The 19,864-nt window shown below is 34.8% G+C and overlaps 1 protein-coding gene across 19 annotated transcripts in view; it reads left to right on the top strand.

Moving 5' to 3' along the window:
- LOC110838891 (GATOR complex protein Iml1-like) overlaps nt 1-19,864 on the top strand; it is a 60,690-nt gene that overhangs the window by 18,925 nt on the left and 21,901 nt on the right. For 16 of the 19 annotated variants that reach the window (XM_087341157.1, XM_087341158.1, XM_087341167.1 and 13 more), the window contains 9 exons: nt 1,237-1,291; nt 4,556-4,775; nt 5,080-5,300; nt 6,497-6,671; nt 7,566-7,769; nt 12,350-12,475; nt 13,209-13,282; nt 18,094-18,285; nt 19,314-19,524. In XM_087341157.1, coding sequence (XP_087197283.1) covers nt 1,237-1,291; nt 4,556-4,775; nt 5,080-5,300; nt 6,497-6,671; nt 7,566-7,769; nt 12,350-12,475; nt 13,209-13,282; nt 18,094-18,285; nt 19,314-19,524 — 1,478 coding nt within the window. Of the gene's footprint in view, nt 1-1,236; nt 1,292-4,555; nt 4,776-5,079; nt 5,301-6,496; nt 6,672-7,565; nt 7,770-12,349; nt 12,476-13,208; nt 13,283-15,743; nt 15,788-18,093; nt 18,286-19,313; nt 19,525-19,864 lie in introns of all 19 variants that reach the window. The other 3 variants (XM_087341170.1, XM_087341172.1, XM_087341171.1) reach the window with 3 other exon arrangements.

Here is a 19,864-nt window from a genome sequence, read left to right as displayed (position 1 = left end):
GATGACTGTCTTCTTCATACTTGTCGCCATGAGAACTTGAAATATCACCAGATTGCAGTGTTCATGTGCTTCAAGTAGTAAGTAATATGCTCTCAAATGAAATTTCTTTGGAGTCTTAATGCCTGCACTAGCTTAAATATTATCTTTGTAGCATGTTGGTCTTTCTGGAACTTGTCACTCTACAGATTTATAATTCTGTGCTGTCTGCTCTTATTCTATGTGCATTCTTCTTTTATTTCTTCCTGTATGCAGTAATCTCTTGAACTTATTATCTGACTTGAGTTTATCTTGTATGTCTATTATTTCCGTCCATGTATATTCAATAAGTTATCATACTTTTGCCCCTTACATTAATTTCTTGTGTCTTACCCTATACCCATGTCTTCCTAGGTTTGAACATTAGTTTGCATAATTTTTAATATGTGCTTTTGGACATTATTTTACCAGTGTCTGTGAATTGTACTTGTCTTTAATCCTGTAAAATCTCTCTTGTGATATAAACGTACTTGTTTTAAGTATTTCATTATTTACATTCATGTGAGTGTTCTATTGGTTTTAAAATTGATGTGTTTAAGTACTTATAATTCACTGTCATTCTCTTCAGTAAGAGACCTTACCTACCTTGAATGATGCTGGACCCTACTTGCTTTATTTCCAAATACTTGGCTTCCTCATTATATTAGATTTTTATTTTGTCCTCAGATTATTCATCTTTGTTCCACCTGTTTTTATTATCTTTTCTGAATCATTCTATTATTCGTTTTGGATCTACACTGTAAGTGACAGTAGTGTTTGACTTCATTTATAATAGTACAAAAATTTCATACATAGTGTGTCAGTCAGTTGTGAAATTAATTGATGATATATGATATATGATGTTTGAAAGAGTAATGCATTCTCTGCTAGTTAGTTTTTAATTTTTATCCAAAACATGTTTGTGTGCATGTTTCATATCTATATGGAGATCTTGTGGGAGGAGTATGGACTATTTAGAATGTGAAATATATCAGTGATACTTAACTTTTAATTGACTGGGTGTTGTGTAGCAGAAGATAATCATCAACTTGTCATAGCCTGTTGTGTTTATGTTATTTATACCCATATGTGCAGAAGGCATACATTATGTTAATTTTATGTTATTGTAATTATGTGCTAGCTTTTGAGGCTAATGAGTGTAATTTTTGTTTTCCTTTTCATGTCTGTCTGTGGGACGTGTGATCGTGTGCAATCAATCAGTCAGCAAAGTTATCATAGGTTTGGAAATGTATTTCAAAATCTGCTGTAGTAGGAGGTAGAGTAGATCAGCACCTTTCAAACTGTGGGTCACGATCCACCAGAGTAATATTCAAAACATGAAAAAGTTCTCATTAATTTATAAATTTTTTATCAGTGAAGTTGCTTGTTGTTTGGGTTTTAAACTACTCCTATCCACATATGAAGCTTGTTACTGTTAATCTTGAAACCTGCATACCGTGCAGTGTATTGATATATAAAATCATGCATTCAAACAAAACTGTTTACACTTGAAAAAACACTTAGTGCCAAACGCGTTTTGACCTCGATAGGTCATCATCAGTGGCAAACAGATTAATTCATATTAAATCAAACAATTCATAAAACAATGGTTTATTATAAAGCATAACAGGTTGCACTTTACAAAACCATTGAAGTTCACAGGCACAGACAACGCAGCCATGGCTAACCATAGACCAACAACGGAAATCAGGCAAGTGGACATAAAGCTAAGTACTCAATTTAGTGAGTACACCAACTCTTGTGCAATTAACATCCAGTGTGGTATTACATAAAATATAGTTTTGCTCGCTCTACTCCAAGTGGTCTAGAATAGTACATATTTCATTACATATTTTCTCTATGCTTTCAGTTGTATTGATTTGCAGCGTAATTGCTGAACAAAACTTTTATAAAGAGGTGTGCTGATTAAAGTTTTTGAAACCCAATTATTTATATATATTTTTTTTTAAAAAACACTCTTGGTTCTGTGATTATGAGAAGGATTGTCACATCCGTTCAGTAACAAGCATTCATTCTCTCACCTAAGTATCATAATAAGCAGCTTTAAAAGACAAGCATAAGTGAGTTGGTGTTCTATCCATATTGCTGGGCTGGCAATTGGCAAGGCTCCAGAAATATGCTTACCCATGCTATGTTGTCAACCGGTGGTGAGTACATATTTAGTTTTAATTTAAATGGATCGGAGTTAAATGGAAACCTACTTTTTGTCAGAGATTTTTTCTTGTTCCAAGAATATAGAGTAAACACAAATGTAAAATACAGGATTTGTTAGTCACACATGGGAAAGAAGTGTATAAAATATATTTATATGGCAGAAGTAAAAATGAAAGAAAATTAAGGAGAAACGAAAAAAAGAAATAAAACTGGAAACTTCACAATACACATTACACACATTATGGATTTTTTTCATGTATTTTGGATTATTAGTATATTATACAATATTTTATCTGAAGTAAGTGTATTCAACAGAAACCAGACAGTATTCAGGTCTTTTGGGATTCTGTTTTAAGAAGATTTTATATTTCTGGAGTCCTGACATCTGGTATGCATTATAAAATTAACACTTTAGTGGGAAGGTGTTCGTGACCCAGAAGGTTTGAAATATAAGCTGTCCTATAATATATATATTTTTTGCCTTCTGTTTTTAAATGCTTTTAATTCTTTGTGCATGATGCATATAAAAAATGGTACAGGGAAGAAGAATTCATGAATTGTGTTGTTGTTCAACTCAGATTTCTTCCTGAAGCAGTTGGCCTACATGCAGTCTGCTGCAGGAACAATTTTAGATCATGAAGAAGTGAGAGAGAGAGAGTGTGTGTGCATGTGCGCTCATGTGTGCACATACATGTTTGTGTATGTGTTTATCTACATGTTTAGTTATCTGAAATATAACAATGCATTTTTTTATCTTACAGGAAGAACTGATTTCTGTAGAGTATGTTCATGAGCCATTACAGTTTTCTCAATATTATTTGTGCTAATTGGAGAGAGAAGCAGCATGAATAATTTAAATTGTGAATAGTCCAGAATTATCTTGTTTATAAATAAAATAATTTCTTTATTAATAATTGGGAGTATACTGTGTGTGTTGGTAAGAGAAGGTGTGTGCATGTGTGTGCGCACGTGTGTGTGAGTGCATGTGAATAGCTATATATATGTATATAAAGTAGACACATTACTTAAGGAATCTCTGAGTGAAAATTAAGTTTAGTGAATGTAAAAATGATGACATTTTAAGTATAAGAAAGTGAATCAGAAACATGTTAACTTTTGTTGACATTTTTACATGCATATGTAAACATTTCCAGAAGTAGAGTATAAATCAGAATTTAATTTTCTTCCTTACATCTGCATTTCAAGGGTGCTTTTTACCTTCTGTTCTACTGAATAACCAGCAGGCATTTCTGGTGTCATGCATTTCAGAATTTCTTGTTAATTCTTGTGATAAGATATTGATTTATCTTACTACTGTATGTAAGCCGAAAGAAAATTAGGAAAATAACTATATTGTATACATGCCGTAAAATACTTTCATTTGCTAGGTGATGCCATCAGAACTGAGAGAACATAAATTAATAATTACACAGCACTTTGTTACATTAGTACAAATATTTTGCACCATTGCAGTTCCAACTGAGTACCTGAAAGACCTGTATTTTAATCTGAAATTGTAGAATGATAATTGTCATGTTCATAGCTTTGGGGACAACATATATATTCCATGTGGAATCTGTAGGTGTGTTTATGATCTCATGCCATGCCTAATTTCATATGCCCAGGGATTTCTACATTGTTTTGTATTTTACTAAAAAATTGCTAGAGCAAAAGTTGCATATTCATCAAAGATCTAGTACTCTACAAAATATTAGGGTATGCATTGAATGACACAAGTATTACCCCCATCTTGGAACTTAGCACAGTTGCTGTTCTAATAGTTTTGATAATACAGAATTAAAAATTATGAATGTATAGAAACCTCTACTGGCATGACTAAAATCAGTGGAGACTGGATATTTGTTTCAAAAGTTTTTAGTGGGAGATAAATGCATGGATGTACATGTATATGTGAAACAGGAAACCTCATTATTTTTCTAAATAAGTAATGTAAGGTGAAAGGATGTTCAAAATGTTGGTATATATACTGTGTTATGAAACATAATTTGTTCTTTGCCCTAAGTAATACATAACAACAGAGAAAACAAGTGTTATAAATTGTTTTTACATTGTCAAAATATCCAAGTTATTTGGTATTCTGCCCACATAAAATCTTTGAATCATTGTTACGTAGTATAAGAAGTGTTTTTAACTAAATGAAATCTTTGTTTTTAATAAGCATGTAGCTGTAACATTAAGCTAAAATGTTATTAATTTCAAACTAAATAACTGTTACTTATTATTCCCTCATTTATACATTTCATCATTCATTTAAAAGACTTTTTCATGAAAATTATACAGTTGCACTTATTTGAAGGCCAATTTAAGTTAATAATATCTATGAAGTGTGTTTTATTTTGTTTAGGTGTGGACTGTGGAAGTCCCTTACCATTCCAGCGTGTCTACCTATCACCACGGATTACTTTCCCGACAAGCGCAGCCTTCAGAATGACTATGTTGTGTCTGACTACAATCTTCTGCCTGATGATGTGAATGCAGATTTTGCTCAGCAGAGGGCAATCTACAAAAAGCCTTTAACCACTGCAGAAGTGTTTAAAGAATTGGTTTCACAGAGACTTGCTCAGGTTGGATATGACATGCTAATGAATTAATATAATGTTGTATACCATTAATATTTTAATAGTAGCTAGGGCAAGTTATTATTGAAGACCTGGTGCTTAATAATTCTCAGTATGCTTTAATTTGGGAATGTTTACTGCTTTAATAAAGCATTTATATTTTTAAAACATTTTTTAAAGTTAGAAAACACAAGTTACAAAATAAATTATTTTTCTGTTAAATATAGGCAAAAGAATAAGTTGCGAGTGTTTGTATAGTAGGACATGTTATTTTGTTTATATCTTTATTTTTATATTGTTTACTTCTTAGGGGTTCCAGTTGATTGTGTTGTCTGAGCACAATCCGAAGAAACAGGCACAGACACCAGGCAGTAATTCCACCTCTGCCACAGCTGGTATAATAAGCTCACCTGTGATGTCTCGTCCTTGTGATATTGAACCAACTGAAGAATATTTTCTCAGCATTGGGCGAGTGTTCCACAAGATATCCCTCAGTGGATCATCTATTACTGTTACAAGATACAGACCCAGGTATTTTTCTGTTTTATAATATACAGTATATTGTCAGTTTTGTTCTTTTGGGTTATGGCACTGTGTGAACTTATAGGTAGATACCAACATTTTGGAGAAGCATCCGTTCTCCATTTTTAGGGCACTGCAACCCAGAACAACATTGACAGTGTCACTGTGTGAACCTTAAATCTCATACAGTATGTTGGTTTGCCACATGCTTTGGAGTCAGTGCATGACTTAAATGTGAATGGAGAAGCTGTGTATCTTCTTTAATTTGCATATTTCAGCTCCCAAAACACCTGATAAGTTTTTAAGAATTTGGTGTTGGAAGTGTACACTTTTTGTTGCCAGGTAATCTGAGTTTTAGTTTATTTTTATTTTATAGGGGTTTGTTTTACGTAAATGTATGGATGGATGGATACATAGATAGTTGGAAAGAAACATTGATTGACTGTTTGGATTGATTAATAGGTAGAGCAAGACAAAATAAGTGGTTATAAAAATATACAAGGTACCTAGACTAAGGACACATTGTCCCTATATGTAAGCATTTTGGTATGAGGACATGGATGTAAAGCTTCACACATTCCAGATCCCAGAACTAGTTGGAGGTGTTTGGCTTCATGCTTTGGCTGCTTTACCCTGGTGCCCATTAGATAGAAGGTGGGTTGACTTCAGAGCTGTTCTGCTTGCACCCAGTTGTGCAGCCTGTAGCCAGTCACCACACTGACTGAGCTGTGCTGGCACTTTGTAAAAGTACTTACAGTGATATCTGTGACCATTTGAAATGTATTTGAGACTTAACGAACAGGACTTTTGAGATACACAGGGAGAGAAGAAGAGATAATCTCTCCTAGAGAGGGGTTGATAGATTAACCGGTGATAGTGTATGAGAGAGGAACACATCCACATTTCTTACGATGATTTTAAAAATTAATTCATATTATGAATATTAACCATGTGTTAGGAAGTGACAATTGTCTAAATGTCTTGTATCTTGTACTTGGAAGAATGTGAGAGCGCCGACATTCGTAATTATGTGGCTAACATGGTTGTGAATTTTTATAGTTCTTTTTGGTACCCAATGAACAGTTCCACATCTTTGCCAGTTTGAAATTCATCCTATCATTTGATAAGTAATACATAACTTATGCAGTTAGAAAACATTGTTAATAAACCAGTGATCAATCAACATAACATTTCTTTGCTTTCAGACATCCATACCCTCCTTTTAATATACATTATCGTTACCGGTTTCATGCCCCTCATCATGACAACTATGAAATATCATGGGTATCTTTCACAACAGAGAAATTAGAAAATTTTAATTGGAACTATCTGGATCACTACATTTGTACAAGAGGAGATACAGATTTTGCCCTTGCAGAGGTAAGGTGTTACGTTTGACTATATCATGACGTTACTGAAACTTACAGTGGGCCAAGATTTTACCATATTGCAATCTTTCATTGCACAATTCATGTCCTCATATGATTTACTTACCTTCATTTTCACTGTAAAGTAAAGTTCCTGTGGATGATGTGTGTGTGAAAGGAGTCAACACTGAAAAATGTAGTTTCCAGCATCCAGAAGGGATAGACAGGTATAAAATCTGAAGCAAGTAGGAAAGCATTACATTTGGCATAGTTTAGTGAGAATTGTTCTTCGCTGTTGCTATAGGTCATGTGATCTATGGTGTGACGTTCCAGCCATGTGAACCAAGATATGAAGTACTGTAGTGCAGAAAGGAAAATTAAAGGTGTGGCATGACAATTGAGTTAAGCTTAAATGTGATAAAGAAATTGTCTTTTCTTAACTGTTAGCTCTATATACAGACTATAAAATTTATTGGAGAAAATGATTCTTTTATGTGGGTAGGTTATGTATACAATGACATTTTGCACAATAGACCATTTTCATAACTCCTCACATAAATCATACATCAGAGTTTTTGATTTAAGTTTTTTCATTCTGTAATATGTTAGTGATATGAGGAAATGCAATTATCTTGTTTTACATTATTCCATGTGAAGTTAACCTGGGAACTGGAGCCAGTATGTGAAATGATGAGTATAGTAAGATCCATCAGTATAAGATTACTTGAAATTCCATTCAGCCTGTGTAGAATTTCTTTATGCGCAAAGAGGCTACTCACAGTAGGCACATTTCTTCAACTTTGAACTTGAACTCATGCCAAACTGAAAAGGAATTAACAGAATTTTATTCAGTTTACAGTTCATAAATCTGTCTTATTTTACTAACAATATTCTCTTTATTTAAAAGGCCCAAAAGTACTGGCGCTTTCGTGTTTATCTTCTTCCACTGAATCATCAGGCTACAAAGAAGATATTAGAAGGTTCTGACCACTGTGATATTTACACACTTCCTTCCCTGGAGGATCAGGGTCATATGGTGGAAAACTTCTTACGATTTCTTGAGTATTGGGTGAATAGAATTCGCCGTCCAAATACCTGCAAGAAACCAAGGGTAGGACCAACCACTTTTTCCATACTTCTTATGAGTATTTGTTTCGTCTTAAAGCATGGAGTAATTTCTATAATTTTTTATTTATTTATTTGAGAAGAGAATGAAAATGGCTGTCTTCTGGGTCATTATGCTGTATAGTCTGATAGAAGTTTAGTGACATTTCAGAGGTGCTGACTCCATCATCAGGGCATTGTCCCTGATGATGGAGTCAGCAAACATCTCTGAAATGTCACTGAATTTCTACCACAATATGCAGTGCCCAGAAGCCAGCCATCTTTACACTTGTCACTGTGAGACACTGAAATCTCACTTTGCAAGAGTTCCCCCCCCCCCCCCCCCCCCCATGTTTATACATATGTTACAAATCTGTGTTTGGAATGGTATGCTGTAAATATAATATTTCTTTAATGCTACACAACTGAATGTGTAGTGATCTTATTTTACAGATAACATAAGTTTGATTTTGTAAATATGTAGTATATGGTTGCAAGTTTATTCTTTATATGTGCTGTAAGTTTAGTTTTGAGATGTAACTTGAGCTTTACTTTTAATTTGAAGTATGATTTCTTGTTTTGAATGTAGCATCATATGTCATATATTTTAAGATGCTAATTAAAACCGTGATCTGCATCTCTCTTTAATTTAAATTGCTTGTGTGCATTGCTTTATTGATCTTAAGAAGTTATGCTAGTTAATTAGAACTTGATGTGACACTTCTTTCTTTGTTAGTGAACATTACAGATACATTTTTATAATGCTTGTAACAATTTTAACACCCCTTTTTTGTCATGAATACCACTCAACCACAATTTCATGCATATTGTAGGAACACTTTTCCTGTGGGACTCCACTGGCTGTAGTGTAAGTGACCATAGTTATGGTCAAGTAATTAACACTCCTTTGTATTCTTGTTGTCCTGGGTGAGCTTGGGGGCTAGTTGTCCTGACAAAAGATGTTTGTAGTTTTCTTCAGTCATTCCCTCCAGGTAAATACTGGTGCAGTTCTTATTCTAACAGCAATCTCCTTTAACTGATATCTCCATTAATAAAATATTTCTGGGCTGTCAGCCATATCAGTTCATTAAAAATCAGCATTTCAGGGACTACCTCTGTCCCTATCAACAGGTTTTGCTGTAACAGTTCATCCAGACTGGCCCACATATATATTTGTCCAGCGCCTGTCTTTGAAGCTGAGTGTGAACTGGTGGGTGCTAATGGGCAGAGTCAAGTTCTTGCTTAGCTTAGCCTTGCTTCTGGATTGATTTGGTTCTGTATTGTTTCAGAATGTTAGATACCAGGTACGAGGACTGACTGACAGAGTGAAACCGCTGCCCTTGTTAAAATTTTAAGGTAGAGCCTGAACTCAGTAGCCTCTTTTATTACACAGTCCATGTATCCTGTGGCCTTATCCAGCATGTATATGCTCTTGAAATTGATGTTATGTCCTGTGTCAAATCTCTGCTCTGCCATGGTTGACTTCTGTGGCTGGCCCATATGTATGCGTCTCATGTGTTCTTTGCATCTGGTTTTGATGGATCTGCCAGTCTTTCCAACATGGACTTCGCTGAATTTGCAGAGGACACAGTATATGCCTGCAATTTTTAGGACCATTTTGCCTTAAACAGGTCCACCCATTGTTGTTCATCTTGACTGGGATGTGGATGGTTATGATGTTGTATTTGGCAAGGAGCCTGCTGATTTTGTGTGAGGCCACTTTGAAATTATATTAATGATACACTTGTCAGCTTCTCAATCTGTATTTGTGGCTTCTGTTTTGTGGCTAGGGTATGCTTGACAGAACAGCTGCTGTGTCCATTTTGTTTAAAGGTTTTCCTTAGGTGGTTGATTTCCTTGTCTAGGCTCTCAGCATCACAAACGGTCCTTACCCAGTGAATGAGCATCTTCGGCATAGGCTGCTTCTGTAGCAGATTGTGTTCAGACTTCACATGGAAGTACAGGTCCATATGCATGGGCATCTCACATGTATTTAGAAAGCAAATCTTCAAATTAATCCTCAGGATGAGTTATCTTAACAGGTCATTTTGGATTTCCAGCATTTGGTGGGATAATACCTCAAAAATAAGCCACTTATGCTGCCTCGTATATCCTTTCCAATTCACAGTTGTGATCATCATCATCATCATTACATTTCATAATACACTAAATATTGATACACTATCATTTAGTAATCTACAATTTAAGCAAAATCATGCATACTGATTAAGTAACTTTCTGTTTAGTAATAGAATCCAAATTTGTAACAGCATTAATACTGAAATCCATGATTTGACGTGATCTTGTGCCAGTTCCAAACCTCCCAGTCTCAGAATTTAGCTCCAAAAGATACAGCTTAACTTTCATTTTGTAGGAATAGGGGATTTAAAGACCTATGCTAAGGCGCTGCCAGCCAGACTTTAACTCCATGGTTAATGGTCTAGTGATATGCTGGTGTAACGCATGGTCATCTGGAACATGGATGATGAGAGTTAATGTTATTTTCCCATCTTCTTTCTTCTTGGTCTTCAAGTGGCCACTTTCCAAGAGGTTTTTCTACCAAAACACTACATTTGTTTGTCTCCCCATCGAAACTACACGTCTAGTTCATCTCCTTTATTTTTATACCCTAACAGTGCTAGGTAACCTATAGAAATCAAAGTACACGCAGCATCACAAGTTCCCAGTATCTTTGCACATAACTTAATTGATTGCATGTGTTGACTAGACAAGAAAGAGACACTGATTATAGTAATTATTTTTTCCAGTCTCATTCTAAATAATGAAGGAACATGTGCCAGATTGTATTATTTGTTAATAAACTAAACCATGTCAGTACTTTTTTTAATAGGAGTCAATAAGGTATGATTGAAAAGGAATATACTATAAAAAATATTGTTAGAGCCACTCTGGATGAACTCATTAACACTGGATTAATTAGAATCATATAGTATTTCTTAATTTCTTTGTATTGTAATTGGATGCTGCATGCTTTTTTATGACAGATCTTCCCAATTGACCTTTTTTAAGCAAAGGTAGTTTTGAATTCTTCAATCATGAGAAATTAAGTTATTGCGGAATGTCATTCCACTGGTGCTGGGGGAATGCCACCTCAGAGTCTGTACAGAAATTAACTGCAGGTACTATCCATACAGTTAAACTCACTGCTTCTCAGCCAGCAGCAGCCAGTCAGCAAGACAATATCTTATTTCCGATTTCATTTAGCATGTGAAGGGAAGAGAAGTGTAGGAAGACCATTGAACAGATGGCATGAAACTGTAACAGGCCTGGTGCATAATAGGTTTTATTTAGGTTATCATCTTAATTGAAGATATTTCAAGTTAAATAATTGTTATAACAAGGTATGTTGGTGGAATGATAGATTTTTTTTCTCTTTGGGTGGAGGTCATTTTAAATGTGTAACAGTCAGGTGGAGGATGTGTATAAGTTATCTTCTTCCAACATATCTTATTAATTAAATGAATACCAGCTATTTATTGAAACGAATTGAAAGCAAGGTAACATTTTTAAGATTTATGATAAAATCCTTTGAAAATTTCAGTCATATATTCTAGTAAGAAAAGAAAAAAAATCTCTTTTTTTTAGTGGTAACTAATTAGTCTATAACTGTTTTCATAATCATGCACCAGAGTGGTTATTTGTTTGAAGAATTGGCATAATGATTGTCTTTCTTCGACAGAAGCATAAGTAAACACATGATTGTTTGCTTCCTCTTATGAACCAAGAAATATTTTATTGCATTTTATTTCTGGCTATATGGTAACACTCTGCCATTTACATTCCATTGTTACATTCTTTGCACAAGGTGCATTAATTTAATACATAATGGAGAAGTTGTGTGTGTCTGTGTTCATATTTGATCCTTAAAACTTTTAACAGATTACAATGAAATTTGGTATTGAGGGGTGTGAATGAAGCGTTTCAGGATGAATTTAGTTTTTTCCCATATATATATCTGTCTGTATTGAATATCTTCTTACATAAAGCTCAAATAGAAGTTGATCAAATTTCTCTAAAACACATTGATGTTGGACTACTGTGTCGTAATACCATGTGGACGTGTAGGTAGATCAGTGTTTTTGAGGAACATACTACCTCCATCTTCAGTATACAAAAATTAGCATGTGACATCAGAGATATGATATAAATCTTGTTAAGATCTGTAAAATTTGCCTGGAATTTTTTGATATTGTGGTATTTAATAGAATATAAGGACATACTTTCTGCCTCTGTGCAGTCAAATACCTGTACTATTAATTAGGTTTGCCAGCAATAAAATGTATGTCTCCATGCTATTATAATGTATTGTTCTGATGATTACCTCTGCTAGCAGAATACGTGTCCACATTGAATAAACATAAAGATTCTGGTTTCAAAATTGCAAAGAATGCGTTTGTTTGTGTTCAAGTCTTGCTGCATATAGATTTCAGTTTTGGTTATGTAGCTTATAGGCTAAAATATTAAGGCATTGACTGGGAAGATTTGTTGTCATTGTTTTAGAACATACAGTAGATCTGAGTTGCTTGTCTGTCTTCTTTGCTTGCCAACTGCATGCCTATGTTACAGAGCCCTGGCTTTTCAACAGGAAGCAAGGGCCGACAAAAGTTGATACATCGTCGCCATAGCTCCAGTTTGACTTTCCTCTCCCACAGTAACAGCTCATCAACAAGTAACCCATCGAATAATTCACAGGTACATTTCCATTCCTGACCTGTCATCCCATCCATAAACTAATAAAACTTATTAGGATTTTGTATATTCCATTATGATAAATCATACAAGAACATGGTGTATTCTGTTGTAACTAATCAAAAGTGTAATACTTAATATAATATACAAGCTTCAGATATGAATCTGTTTAAATGCAGAGCAGTAATATTTTTTTTATGAGTTACAACATTACCTTAGCTGTGAATGTTTCTATTTTCATTGGGCTTCATATTGCTGCAAGTACTTACACTGTTTTAAGCATTTATATTAGAACATTATTTCCAAAATGTTCTATACATTGAGCTCTTTTGTACTAATATAATATTTATGAGGCCCCAACCAAATAAAGAAAGATGTAGGACAAAGCTGTTTTTAAGCTTGCAGACAGGACAAAGAACGGTAATTAATCTTTGTTGTATGGGCATAGGGAATTTAAATCCCTATGTTACAGGACAACCAGCTTAGCTCTGGATGTAACAGAAAACTACAAAAAATTTCAGTCAGGATAGTCGGTATCCAAGCCAAGATTCTAATCCAGGTCCTTCCTAATATAAAGTTATTTGCTAACCTTTTGACCATGATGTTCAAGTGATTTATGTTCTTCTGTCAGCGTAAGAGACCATGTTTCCCAACTCACTGTATGTGATGTGCATAACTTATAAACTGTTAACGTGCATACACTCTTGTCAAGAGTCATCTTTTTCCTTGGTTTCAGACAAGTGTTGTTGGCAATTCTCCATTCAGAGAAAGATTGGGCAGCAACCGTGTTGTCGACAAGCCACGTCCGAGGTTTGTTGCAGATGGGTTTCTTTTTGTTTGCACACACTTGATTTAATATCTATTCCAGCTTTCTTCAAGTGCAAAATTGTAATATTCATCAACTTGTGTTTATTCCTCCAGCAGCATGGTGAAGGCATTACTTATAGACAGTAGATTATGGATTGTGTTATGAGTAAGATTTGTGGGTAGGTAAAGATAAAATCTGTTTCAGCTTGGCAGCTTTCCTCATCAACATGGTGAAGGCTTAATGTTGGCTGATTGTTTGTAGGCTTTACAAATTAATTGTACAGAAATGTCTTTATTTTCTAATAATAACATTTTCAGTATCTTGTACCATAAAGTATCTCTGAAGTTATTCTATGAAAATAGGAATATATTCTATTGTACAAGGTCTTTTTTAAACAATTGTTAATCAGATGACTGAGAAATACCTTAAATTTATAACTGTCATCATCAGAGTGCACAATTGGATCTAATCTTGGACCATTTCAGTATTTTCTTTATATTTGCGCCTACATCTCCTAAATGTTGCCTACCTTTGAGGTTTTACATCTAAATGGTGTATACATTTTGTGTTTCCCCCATATATGATTCATGTCACGTCTTCATGTATTTAATAACCCTAAAAATATTAAGTGGATAGTGAAACCTTTTAGTGTGTAATTTTCTGCATTTTCCTGTTATGTCGTCTCTTCTAGATGCAGAAATTCTCCATGACCATCTATTCTTGGATTCTTTTGATCTGTGTTCTTTCCTCCAAAGGAGAAACCATGTTTCGGATCTATATGAAACAGTAATTGGAATTGTAGTTCTATGTAGTGATATTTTTGTTCTGGGCTTTTAGGAAGGAGGAGGGAAGATATTGTAATTAGTATATTTTCTGGCATGAAAGATGCATTCTTTCTCCTCAGTATATCAGGAATATTTAATTCTGAAATCATGGTGTGTAATACACTAGTAAATATGATGCTAGGATCTTTGCATTGAAATGTTATGTCTTATCTGTGAAATGTTTACACTATGTTGACAGTCTTACTTTAAACTCCAGAACCTATAAATTGACACAACTGACAGACTGTATGCACTATTGTCAGTCTTTCACTAAACTACACTGTCTCACTCAGTTACACTCTTACCTTCTGCTTTGGCTATAATAGATACCAAGTGTGAACTATAGTTTGCTAGGACATCTGCTGGTTGTACATACAAACAGTTCAAATGCAGAATAGTACTTTACATATAGACATGTGTACATACATTTTACTTTTACATGTCTGAACAATAATTTACCAGCTACAGAGAATATTTAGTGTTGAACGAAGAAAGTGGTTTTTGTCTCCTTTGCATTTTTATGGCACTCACAGAATTGTTTATTTTAAACATATCACAAAATTAATATTGGCTACAGATTTTTCAGATTTCCAGCTTTATAGTTTTCTTGTGTAATGTATATTCCTGTTTTTGTTGTGTAACTTCATGAATGCTATTAATATGGTTTTGTGTTTCATGTGCTTGTTTTAATGAGATAGACCTGGGTACTGACCCCATACTGGAATGCTGCAAATTGTGTTCTCTCTTGGGGACAGATCCTTATTCTTCTGAGAATGATCTCGCTAGATTCTATGTAGGCAAGAGTAGGCTCCAACAAGAATGCAAGCATCTTCTTTCTTGAGTTTATTATATTTTCTTGTAAGACAGTTTAACAAATTCAGACCCATCTGGAAATTTATTAGATGGCCCTTGCAACATGGACATTTTGTTCAATGCACAGTTTATTTCAACCATATTTTTGATTGCTTTAAAATAACAGTATTTAAATGTTGCTTGAATTGTTCTCTATAAACATTTTATTGTGATGTAATCTACAAAAGCATTTCTTAACCCTGAATGTGGGAATTTAACCTTTATCATACAGAAATGGGAGATTTAAACCCATGTACTATGACACTGTCAGCCTGATGAACAGTTTACAATATGCTAGTGTAACACAGCTCATTTGCACATAAACCACAATGCACAGTTGTTAAAGGTTAATAGAGGTGAAGTTACATTAGCCTATAGCTTAATAGAGATTCATATGCTGCACTTTTGCTTGTCATTTAAATTTCACTTAAATTGCATAAATTGAAAGGTAGTTAGGAAAAGAATTTATTAAGCTAAAGTTTAGAAGTTTTCAGCCATTGGTTTGAATCTGTTTATGCTTTTTGGTGTGACTCGGTATGGGATGTCATGATGCACAGTTTGAGGTACACTGGCATAAAATTATTTTTATTTTGATGTTGGTGTGGGAATGCAGTTTAAACTGTAATGCTGCCTTTGTGAATAATCATGTACAGATTCAAAATATGTCATTGAATTTTTGTGCTCTTGTTTTATGGCCATTTCACCTTGGTATGGAGTTATGTGTATGTTTGATGTTTGATCAAAATTGCTGCCTCTTTTGTTTCTCACTGTATCCTCTTTCTGCTAGGAGAATCATGGTTCTAATCGCATGGCTGAACGACATACCACCAGGTCAGTATCATTGTGTCCATCATTTTAATAGCATTGCGCTTCTGTTTTCTGACACATAAGACACATTTTACCATCTGCTTGAATATACATATGTAACACAGTAGTACAGACTCATCTGTGCAAAGTTACAGTTACCTACCTCAGCATAGTCCAGCTGATGGCCTGCGGGCCACTTCCAGCCCAAAACCACTTGTGAATTGTGTCAGATACAAGCTGTTGGAGAAAAAAATTTAAAATAATGTGTAACTCTATAGTAATTTTTTTACATTTCAATAAAACTTACATTTGAGCATGTAATTTGTAATTTATGAATAAATATTCTCATCAACAACGAAAACTGGCTATTAGTTTAAGAAATGTGCCAGGAAGGGTTTATTGGCCCTTGATCCAACAGGAAAGCTATTCTTAGCCCAAGAGAAGAAAGAGGTTGTACTACCATGACTTGGCTGATGAAGAAATTCATTATAGTTTTTACAAAAGCCCTCCACTGCTCAATAACCTGAGCTAGATCAATCCAGTCCACATCTTAATACCTAATTTCTGTGCTTACGTCTCTTAAGTGGTCTTTTTCCTTTGTGGTTTACCAACCAAAATGTTTAATGTACTGTATTTCTCATTTTACCCATACTACATTTCCAGGCTCATCTTTTCTTTCTTGATTTAACCACTGTAAGTGTTCAAATGATACATTTAATAACTTGGGAGACTCAGCTTTGAGAAAAGGATAATTTTGAGATGGATCTTATGGGTGCAGGATATGAAGATTTGAACTGAATTCTGTTCTTTGGTGATTGAATCAAGAGGCATGCATGGAAATCCACTTTTAGTTCCAAAACTTGCAGGGAATTTCTTTACAAGCTGAGTAACTGTAACTTTTCCATAAAACCATGTACCCCAGACTGAGTGAGAGAGAGATGTTATCAGAGTAAGTTGCTAGTTTTATTAATATGGCATATTTTTGAAGTATTCAGACTCTCAGTTTGAAAATTCTGTACATATACATAGGTCTTGTAATAATTTGACGTGTTTTGTATAACAGAAAATATGTTAATAGCTAAAAGAATGGGACTGTAATTTATAATTTTATCTTCTGTATTTTAATATTAAAACATCAAAACACATTGGGGCATGAATAAGATGGAGTATTGCATGTTTATACAATTCTGCAATTTCTTATATGTATTAACCTGATCCCCGCTATTGTATGCGCTAAAAGTGTTTAATGCCATGTGTTGAGTGAAAATTAAAAAAATTAGGCATATTGTTCTACAGTATTCTATTCTCACAAGTTAAGAGAACTTCAAAGTGTGTTTACTGCATTGTCTCGTGTTTGTAAGTGAAGAGTTTTTGTCTTGTATGTTTATTACAAGAAGCCAAACCCATACAAAAGTTTTTGAAAGATTCTGTTGTCGCTGTAACTCAAACCGCTTCCATGCGCATGGCTTACTCATCGCCCTGATGATGGAGGCAGCAAGGACCTCTGAAATGTTGGTAAATGCACAGTTTAGGCTTTTTGAAATGAGTGATGTTGAAATTTTGAATTATTCAGTGTTTTGGCAAACATTGTAGTTGCCATCTTCAGGATGAGTACAAAATGGTTGGGTATTTTTGGAAGCCTTATAAGTGCATGTAGTAGGTAGGGAGTTGGGTTTGGTGGATTGGAAGAGTGCTTCACCAGTCAGCACAAGAGACAATAGTAGAGAATTGAGATACTTATGTTTAAACATTGCCTTTGCATATATAAATTGATGTATGAGGTACATTGTAAAAGTAAGTTTGATTTTACTGTAAAGGAATGCTACTGAGAACAGAGTGCACAGTTTGTTCATTTTCCTAAATAGTTTCCTTGCTCTGTACGTAACTGCCACGTGTCCAATTTTAGAAGTGTTTTAGGAAGTCTTTAGTAGTTTATTTGCAACAGTGGTAATTCATTTTTCATGTTAAGTTTTTGACTGATACTCTCTCAAGGTACATCTCTAGTCTTCCATATTTGGGTATAGCCAGAAGTTAGACAGGCCCAAGACATGTGTGCAGAAGAGAAGAAACTTGAGAATTTCATGCCAATACATTCTTCAGAAGTAGCATTTATAGTGAAATCACAACTGTTAAATGTGAAATATTACAGTTACAGCTTACAGTTGAGGTAATTGAGTTTTGTGCTAAGAAAAACATAAGAGAGAGCTTTTGTAACACCTAGCAAGTGTAACTTACTTTTAGAATGCATCTCATATGTATGTCAGATATACAGATAGAGTTATAACCGTTTACAATTCATTCAGTTGTATTTATTGTAATTGATGCATTAGGTCACGTTCTAAAGTCATGGAGCGAGTGAAGGCAGAAGTAAGTAGCAGTGGTCGCATCTCTCCTGCCAGCGAGGCAGCTTTGGGAGACAAGATTTCAGGTCAACAGCCAGTGTCTCCTGAACAGCAACAACAACAACAGCAGCAGCAGCAAACAACTGACTCAACACATCATCAGGACCCCACAAATGATAGGCAAGTCATCATATATAGCCATTGAGTTGATAATACTCCTGCTCTTTTTTCAGTTTTTCATTCCTCCCCCCATTGCTTCTTACAGACAAATGCTGGAATGGGACCTTAAGATGGTCTATAATCTGGAAAACAGGTTCTGGGCACTGCGTAAAATGCTGAAATATAAAATAAACAGTAAAGTTTGTATGCAGTATAACAGGTACAGAAATAGCAAGAGACTATAAAAATTGTGATTTTGCTAATAAATTTGTTTTATCAGTAGCTTTTATGGTAGGTAGCCCAGTGGTGTTCAGGCCTAACAAGGGGGATGATGCTCTGTGGGGCATAACCACTGGAGCAGCAAGTGCAGGGGCAGGGTCCCATGGAACAAAAATGCAAGGGAAAGGCCAGCTTTGTAATGTTGCCAATGTCAACCCCAGTTTCAAGCAAGATTGAGGATGTTTTAGAACTGGAAATTTGTGCAGTAGGAATGAAACTTTTACCTTTGGCAACCTTTTGATTGCTTGTGTATAATACCGGTAATCATACAACATCTACCTCTTTAAAGACTGATTAATAAATAAGATAATAAAATGGTTTGTACATGTTTGAAGAATGACAGAAGAGAGAATTATAAAGGAGGTACTGAACATGAAACTAGAAGGAAGATGTCCAAGAGGGAGATTGAGAACAAGATCAAGATGTGGACAACAGATTAGGAAAGATGTCACACAAAAAGAAGGGAACAGCATGATGGAAAGTGAGGATTAGAAGTTATGCAAATATAGAGATGAGGAGGCTTGGTTGCTACACAACCTGCATAAAAAGTGGGAACTTCTTTGAAAAAAAGGAGGTGATTATTTCCATACCAACAACGACTGGATAATTTTGACCCTGTATCATGCCCTGAATTTCTGCTGTGATGGTGGGATGATGATGTGTAATGGTAAATAATAGGTTCTGTAATAGTAGTGTCCTGTGAACAGTTGAAGACGTGATTGATTATTCTGTACTAAATAATTAATGAAATTTTGAAACTGTTATTTCAGTCAGAGTCATTTTGACATCCATCGACTGAAGAGCACAGCAACAATATTAGAAATTATTGAAGCTATGCGAAACACAGCGTCAGGTGTTGGTTTTCTAACTCATCATCCCAGCTTGCCAAGCTATACATTTGTGAGTGCAGATGCTGTGCAGTGGTTGATATGTCATGTGGAAGGAGTACTGCATGAAGAGAGGGCTGTTAATATTATGGAGGTCAGTGTTTGTTTAAATCAGAACTCTTTGTTCTTTGTATATTTCATAGTGGTGCCATCTCTTAACATCAGCATGCATGTGTGCGTGGGTGAGGGAGTGTACTCATGTGCAATACAAAACTGACTGATAAAAATCTGAACCCCGAATTCCATCTGCAAGATTGAAAAATAAAAAGCTTACCAAACTTGCATCACGAGCTCAGTTGGTTCACTGGGACATACTTTCATCCATCTTAACTTTAATGGCTGAAATTTTTTAAACCACATTGTGTTTCTTCTACAGTTTTTTTTTATTTTCAAAAGTATGTGCTTTTATCGTGTTGTGATTTGGGAGCTTTGCA

This window comes from Zootermopsis nevadensis, unplaced genomic scaffold (genome assembly GCF_977971745.1).
Source record: "Zootermopsis nevadensis isolate Lab colony 2312 unplaced genomic scaffold, Znev_1.0 Znev_ptg000064l, whole genome shotgun sequence".
Classification (NCBI taxonomy): domain Eukaryota; kingdom Metazoa; phylum Arthropoda; class Insecta; order Blattodea; family Termopsidae; genus Zootermopsis; species Zootermopsis nevadensis.
This window is presented reverse-complemented; position numbering and strand designations above follow the sequence as displayed.